The sequence below is a fragment of the Sphaeramia orbicularis genome, chromosome 19, assembly GCF_902148855.1.
Source record: "Sphaeramia orbicularis chromosome 19, fSphaOr1.1, whole genome shotgun sequence".
NCBI classification, from domain to species: domain Eukaryota; kingdom Metazoa; phylum Chordata; class Actinopteri; order Kurtiformes; family Apogonidae; genus Sphaeramia; species Sphaeramia orbicularis.
Genome location: NC_043975.1, coordinates 28,200,883 through 28,209,200, shown reverse-complemented (window position 1 = coordinate 28,209,200; position 8,318 = coordinate 28,200,883). Strand labels below are relative to the sequence as shown.

General features: G+C 38.0%; 1 protein-coding gene across 1 annotated transcript; it reads right to left on the bottom strand.

The window, feature by feature from the left end:
- Positions 1-399: 399 nt before the first annotated feature.
- Positions 400-7,945, bottom strand: LOC115410333 (ras-related protein Rab-5C-like). Its single transcript, XM_030121938.1, has 6 exons — positions 7,853-7,945; positions 6,037-6,377; positions 4,374-4,525; positions 4,037-4,159; positions 3,537-3,630; positions 400-1,338 (listed from the first exon to the last, which is right to left on the bottom strand). The coding sequence occupies exons 2-6, from the start codon at positions 6,203-6,205 to the stop codon at positions 1,217-1,219; spliced, it is 660 nt and encodes a 219-aa protein (XP_029977798.1). The 5' UTR covers positions 6,206-6,377; positions 7,853-7,945; the 3' UTR covers positions 400-1,216.
- Positions 7,946-8,318: the final 373 nt, after the last annotated feature.

Below are 8,318 nucleotides of genomic sequence, written 5' to 3'. Positions count from 1 at the left end.
ATTATAGGATATTATAGAATAACAGAACTACTGCCGAAAAAAATAATTTAATCAACTTTTTAAAAAGTTATCAAAACATTGTTAAAGCTATGAGCAAAGCAGCGCAAAACAAAAATAAAACAACTGCATGTAAGACCATGAATCCTTTACTTGACTTCCTTCAGTTTGTTTCTACACCTCATTTAGTCATTTTTATTTTTGCTAATCATATAAAACACATTATTTAATAAAACAGCTTTGGACAGCATGGGAACAAGTCAGTTCCTCACAATGAACATAGCAATGTTAAAACTAATGAAAAAACTAAATAAACTATATAATTAAAGGTTCCACTGAAATCCACAGCATAAACTGTGAAAGAAACAAGAAAAACAATAACAAACAAAAGGAATCGTTCTTTCGTTCTTGTTATTTATTACTTTTCAGATTTACAAGTTATTTCACATTTCTCTTACAAAAGGCTAACAACTCTCTGGTGTTACAGGTATCAATACACAATGAATGCAGATAATTGCATGTGTTGTACAGTTCAGAAACATCTTTAGATGTGTAGCCTATTAAATCATGACCTGCTCCAATGAGCAGAGTCTAGAGCCTTCTATAACACTGTGCCAAGGCCAGGTCCTTAAGAACAAAATAATTTGATCTAAGTTGCAGACGGATGAAAAAGCCTTTTGGATTAATTGCTGTCATATTGAAAATTTAGGTTTAATATTTGAATATTTGTGTATTTCATAATTATGATTAATGCAGGGGAATGACAGTAGAAAAGTAAACAACTGCAGATACAGTATATACTGTATGTATGTGTCTATAAGTATATCTATACATATTATATACACACATACACACGCACGCACACACACAGTCAAACAAATGTGGAAAATGGAGACCACCTCAGCATCACCCTTCGAAAAGATTATTTAAGACAGAACTGAATCAACTGAGACAAAGGTTGAAGACGAACAGGGAGGTAGGTAGAGAGATACAAAGGGCAAAGACAGAAATGAAGTATTGAGGGATCTTGGTCATTCCCCCTAGCTTATGATTCTTTAAAACAAGTTCCTTTAATCAAAGTGGATCCAGATAATCTCATCTGTAATCTCAGTTTAGGTGCAGAAGTGGCGAGTGGCTCTGCCCTCCCCTGCCTGTGGGTTTTAGCTATGAGCCGTCCTGAAAACCGTGTTCAGGACTTGCTTACTAAGTTCGTTTTGTACTAATTGCTGCCACAGCAGTGGCTGCTGCGACCCTGAGGCGCTGCTTCTTGTAGATCCACTCCTGTCCTGGTCCGGCCTCCTTGCCCTGCTCCCTGGGGGTCGTTCTTGGGCAGCTTCTTTGCTGCAAGGACAAAACAAACAGGGACAGGTCAGAGATGTTAAGATACAACTTAAAATGTTAAGAGCTGCTTCATGTTAACTCTTTAAGTGCCAGACAGTTAAGGGGCTAATAAGCCTTAAAAGTGCCACAGAATTTGGCCGTTTTTCAGTATTTTGCGTCGTTTTTATAATATTTGAAGAATCCTGCAGGAAACCGCACGGTAACATCCGACCAATTGCTGATTAGATCCAAAACGCACCGGACGCAGCCGATTCATTATTGATCGTAATTTGCATAATTTACAATAATAATAATAATAATAATAATAATAATAATAATAATAATAATAATCTTTATTTATATAGCACTTTTCATACATTAAAAACTGTAGCACAAAGTGCTTTACATATCAGTTTAAAAATCAGTACCGCCCCCCACCCACACCCACCCACTCACCCGCACACACACACACACACACATATACATGCAAACCCACAAGCTCACACATACTTAAGAAGACTGACTGAGCACGGGTAGACCAGAACAAAAATGTACAAGTAAAAGCAAAACATCAATTTAGGAGGCGCTGTCTCAGGGAGCCATCCGCACCAGGATGCAGCCGCCGACCCCGGCGACCAGGCACCAGCAACACAGCCCCGCATCCCAACTAGTGGGAGAGGGCCAACTGGGACCCCCACCCACCAGAAAGGAGCGGACCCCAGTGAGAGAAGGCACCACAGCCCCCGGAGTCCACAGCCGCCCCCCGGCATGGAGGGCTCCCTCTGATGAAACACCGGAGAATAAGAAACATTAAAAGATATAAAAATATTATTCGGTCGCGTGACCTCAAATTCCCGTCTGCTTGGTCTCAAAAGGGGGACACAGAAAGAACGTCATCGAAATGTGAGAAAGAAATGGGGGTGGATGGTTTGTTTGTACACAAATATGGCGTGTTCTCCAAAGCCGATCTGATCGGCCCGTGGCACTTTACAGGTTGTTTTCGTAAAGCCGATTTAATCGGCCCATGGCACTGAAAGTGTTAAAGCAGAGAAAAATATCAAGAACTGCACTAGAAAAGAAACAAATGAAGTGGTAATTTAGATATCCTGCACTTTACCCAAAATTAAGAGTCAGGTGCTATCAGTGCCTCCTATGAAGACATGCTTTTGTCTGTAGAAAATAATGGTGCAAGATGCAGTAAACTGACTCCCACAGCCCACTGCACACCACCGAATAAAATGTTAAATGTGCCTTTCAAAAATCTAGTGTTGGGAACCAAAAACTGGTTGAGCTGTACGTAATGGGTTTGATTAAAACTTCAACATAACAATAAATAACATTTATACAATATGTTAATTATTTTTTCTAGTTAAAATAGAGGAAAAGCTTTATCTGAATTAGTTTGTAGAGGTTGAGCTCACCACAGCCGTGAGAGGCTCAAGTCATGAAGATGAAAAGATATAAAAGATGGAAAACACAAGGAAAGATGCAATGACACAAACATCACATAAAAAGGATGTAGCAAGATGAACCAAAATGAAACTGATGTAAAAATGACAGCAGTGTTGTAACAAAGAAAAAAAAATACAAACGTGTAATGAAACAGAAAAGTAGCTAAAAATGTATGTTTAAAAAAAAAACAAACCATGACCTGCCTTTAGTTCGTTTTGACACTGGAATTTGTGATGTATTTTTGTAAATGTGGGTTGTGAGGAAAAATGATATTGATTTTTCTGTCTCCTCCATTGTTCTAAAAAGGGAAACTTACAAATACATGTGCAATATGATATAATATCTGTCCACTAGTGTAACACTAAGCTTTGGTAAATGGACTTGAACTAGTATAGCCTCTTTCTACCTTTTATTGTACTTAACGTGCTTTACACTATGTCAAATTCACCCATTCACACAACACACAACTGTAACAGTCACCTAGTTCAAGCACACTTCAACATGTGGAACAGGGTTAGGGATTGAACCACCAACCCTCTGTTGTTTTTTGTGGATGCTCTACCAACTGAGCCACAGCCATCTTTTCACTGCATGTATTTAGTATAGCCCTTTGGTTTTTATTGTAAATATCAAAAAAAGCTGTTGTGTAGCATCTGTAAATCTGGTCCAAGTATGTAAATTGCAGACTCGTGGCTGGGTCTCATTTCAATCCAAGCAAATACTGACTTCATACTGGGGTGCTGAGCTGAAATGAAGTGTGCACTTACCGATAGCCATGAAGATTTCATTGACGTTCATGGCAGTCTTGGCTGAGGTCTCCATGAAGAGAAGACTGTTGTCATCAGCGTACGTCTGTGCCTCCTGAATTTAGACAGAGAATGGTCTCAGACATCAAAAGGCAGTAACAACTACAACAAGATATAACAGTGTAGTAAATTAATGGGATCTTTGAAACCATTTTACTGTAGAATGGTTTAGTGAGGTACAGTATACTCACTATACAGTATGTACTTTCTCACCCCATAACCATTACTGTATTGCACTACAGCTGCTACTGGAAATAGAATTACATGTACGCTTTATATCCTCTTATAGTTGATTCTTTATACCATTTATTTATTCTCATTCTATTTTTTAAATCTTTTTTAAATGCCTGACATTGAACAAGGAGAGAGAGAAACAGTATCTCAATTCTCTGTATTTTCTATGTATCTAGTGAATTGACAATAAAGAATCTTTTATATACAGTTTTATTCTGTGTTCACACCTTAAGCTCCACCGCTCTCTTGTTTGCGATGTCCGCCTTGTTTCCAGCCAGAGCGATCACTATGTTGGTACTGGCTTGCCTCTGCAACTCCTTCACCCAGTTTTTCGCTCGTGCAAAAGTATCCTGATGAAACAACACACATTTTATATACCGTTCTCATTCAATATATTCATGTAGCAGCGTTATTTAAACTTGGCTGACCAACATACAATCACTCAGCAGTGAATTAAAGCACTAGCAAGTGATTTCAATTCCCAGCTAGTAAGTAAGCAATCTCATATTGCTGTTGGCGGCTCAGCTCTGAGTGCACAGTTGTTGTCCTGTGGTTGAAACCTACTGTGTTGGTAATGTCGTAGACCACGATGGCGGCCTGAGCTCCTCTATAGTACATAGGAGCCAGGCTGTGGTAGCGCTCTTGACCTGCTGTGTCCCAGATTTCAAACTTCACAGTGGTGTCATCCAAACAGACGGTCTGTGTCACGAAGGCAGCTGAGGGGGAGGGGGGAACAACAGCAGAGGGGGGTACATCATCAGAAAACATTAGCATTAGTATTGTCTAACTACAATTCTGAAGATGCTAACTATGCTGGAAGTTTGTGCTCGGCCATTACCTTGAGCAAAAAAACCAACTCTCATTTAATAGAATAAAGCAAGCAGCTTCTTAACTGTTCATTTTAAACGCATTTTATAAAGAGTGTACTGGAAATTTTTGTCTGCCCAATCCTATCATTAAGTCCCTTACTATAAATGCATTAATACAATGTTGATCTAGGTCTATGCATTGTGCTGCAGTCAGTGAACTACATTTACTATAGTCCTGGGAACAGACCATCAACATTTCTTCTGTTACACTTAGGCGTTTTCTGTTAAACACTGAAAACTGGCTTAAATTGATAGAGTCTGTATTGCTGTGCTATTGCAAATAGGAACTAAGTCATAGATGTGACTTTCCATTGACTGCAGTCCTGTGGCACTTCACACAATGTTAAGTTTGTAGGGCTGCCAATCATGAAATTTTAGTTGACTATTAACTGCCACACAAACGCCTGCAGTAGTAATTTCATACTAGTAGGATGTGAAAATGTCCGTGTTGCTGTGCTCAATTTCCATTAAAAAGGTTCTTTTGAGAAGAGAAACCAGCAGCAGTAATAGTCCAGTTTTGGAAAGGGTACATGGCATGGTATTGTAGTTTTAGCAGTGTTAAAGAGTTTTAAATTAGGTTCCTCTGTTCATTTGATACCACATTATAGCATAAAGCTTACAAAAGTCTGAAATATACATTCACCTTAAGAAGAAGAGCCATGTATTGGCATGTAACTTTGGACCACAGAAATAAAAATTTGTTTGGTTATGAGGCTCTGTAAATAAAATATGCAAAGGGATGATGAGCCATAAATTCATTCATTCAGCTTCTGAACCTGCTTTATCCTCACTAAGGTCATTGGTGGTGGTGGTGGGGGGCTATCCCAGCAACCTATGGGCGAAGGAAGAGTACACCCTGGATGAGTCACCAGTTCTATGCCATAAATAATGACTTAAATATATGAAGCCTGTTATTAAAATACACAAAGAAATTAAATCACCAAGAGGGACAAGCAAACACATGACGTCATTATAACAGCACCAGTCAGATCTCAAACAGTGAAAAACAGTCTGGAAAACAGATGACACTTCTTTTTGTTTTACCTGACTCTGCTTCTACAAAGTAAGTAAAACAAAATGATCACAGTCAAGCCACATAACTGTAACCAGGTTGTTACGTAATGATTGTGAAAGACCTAGTGGCTCGTCAATATACAAAATTTAAGAAAGTATGGTTAAGTAACACATACAGTTTTTGGTTTGAGTCCTACAAATCAGGTGAGTAGTAGAAATTCAAAGACAATATTTAGCCCCGGCCAACATTACAGACACAACACAACTATTCACAAACTCACACAAAGTCCCTTTAGATACAGTTCAGGACTTCAATCTTCTAAATGCTTGTTTTAGTCTCTTACCTCCAATAGTACTTTCCAGGTTGTCTTGAAACTGGCCTTTGGCAAAACGTAGCACTAAGCTGGACTTTCCCACTGCAGACTCTCCCAGCAGCACCAGTTTGAACTGGCAGATTTTATTTGCTGCTGCAGTGCCATTAGGCCTGCTTGCTCCTCCACCACGTGCAGCCATTGACAGGGACTGTTACGGATGACAAAACCTGGGCAAGGTTGAAAAAACAGACGAAAGAGGTGCAAAGGAGCTGAGCTCAGATGTACAGGCACTGATGGTGAGTGAGGTCAGAGACCAAACTCCTGGTGGTGACCAAGACCAGAGAAGGTGGGCAGAGATGGAGAGGCTGAGCCTATATAGAAAAAGAAATGTACATTCAGTGGATCAGATTATAAAAAGATAGACAGTTCAATCATGTCTACCTGATAGTTCAGCTTATTTTGAACTTTTATATCTGCACTGCTCTTTTTAATGTGTTTAGCTTCCTGTTACTGAGATTGGGCAGAGTTTATTCTACCACTATAAAGCTTAGACACCCAGGCAGCTGACCTTTCACATGACACTAAATAAAATCAACTACCTTAAGAACTTTTTGTCGATCTAAGGAATTGCAGTTGGTTCCCACTGGACATTAGCAATTTTTGTTTTAATGCTATTTTTATTTTGCTTAAAATGTATCTGCTCTAGATTTTCCAAATTTTAATCCAAACGTATAGTAATAATTGTCCTAAATTATGTAGAATTATCTACTTGCCTGAGGACCCACAAATGACCCAACCATGCAGCTAATTCTTCTTCAATATTCTGCCACAAACAGCACATAAGCCCTCAAAAAATGCAGGAAAAACCATGCTCTAAATAAGACTGTCTCTATATACACACTCTCTACTGTCTGAAATCAAATTCCTCACTACATATATGTACATTACAAGTATTTAATCTGACAATCACATATTTAAACTTCATATATTCTAAGATATGGCATCACTTCTGCTTAGATACTAACTGCATTTCATCAGTTTTGTATCTGTACTCTGCAAAAATACCAACAATGCAAACATGATCTAATCTAAAACAACATGGCAGCTACAGTACATGATAGTATATTCTGTACATAAAAGTAAATAATCAGACATCTTTAAGTGCGAATTTTGATTTGTAGTTATACATTCTATTATATCAATGAATAATTTAGGTATTCAGTTCATCTGGTTTCAAATAAATACCTCTCACATGTTCACTAAACCCGATGATTTTTTTTTCTGTCCATAAGCTTAAAGGCTAATAAAACCTGCAGATGTTTACATTAAAAGGGGTAGATTTTTGCCTACAATAGCATGTCACAGAAAACCACAAACCGTGGATTTATGTTAAAAAAAAAAAAAAAAAAAAAGTTTAAGCGTTATTGCTTCTATATGAAGAGTCCTGGAGAATGTACAGGTGGTAGAAACACAAGACACAGTCGGTTGAAAAGTTGACCACATAAATACCTTAACTTAGCTTTTATTATACTGCCTCGACAACTTTAAGCTGTCTTTGAGCTCATACTGCTAAGCAAAGTCTCATTTAGTGTTTGGCGACTGATGAATAAAGTCGTTATATCAGTAATCCATCTGCACTGGCCGATGTTTAGTTTGTAAAACAAGACAAAAACAAGTGGAAGTTAGTTGCGAGGCTAATGCTCCTCTGTAAAACTGATGGAACAAGTTAGCAAAGCTACCGTCGGCTAACATAACAACAACAACCAAGTAACATGTTGTTGTCCTTGTCGGCAACAAAAAAACTATAGTTACTGCATCGAGAACAGTAAGTTAAAGAGCTACTGACCCTCGTTGACGACGTTCTCTCCTTTGCTCCAAAAACAATTTAACAGCTCATACGCTTCCGCCTTGTGTAACAAAAATACTTCCTGGATTCCTCTGTCACGTGATACAAAATCTTGACCAATCGAGTGATTCCATTGTGGGTTGTCAGTAGAAGACTCCTCAATGTAACCAATGTGACAGGGTTTCACTGTTTTACCAGTTTTTAGAATTTCATGTTTCCAAATAATGTCCTACTTATATTTTCTCTGATTAATGTAAACATCACTTCCTCAGTTTTCCCTTTTTTTTTTTTTTTTTTTTTTTTAATCAAGAACTTTTTCATATTTGTGTCACTTATTTTATTAGATGAGAAATAAAGCTCCTAAAATTATAGGATATTTTTTTTCCTGAAACCTACAGTATATATAATAGTCGTGCATTCATTGTTTTATATCTTGATTTTATGAATATTTTCATGTTATGTTCTC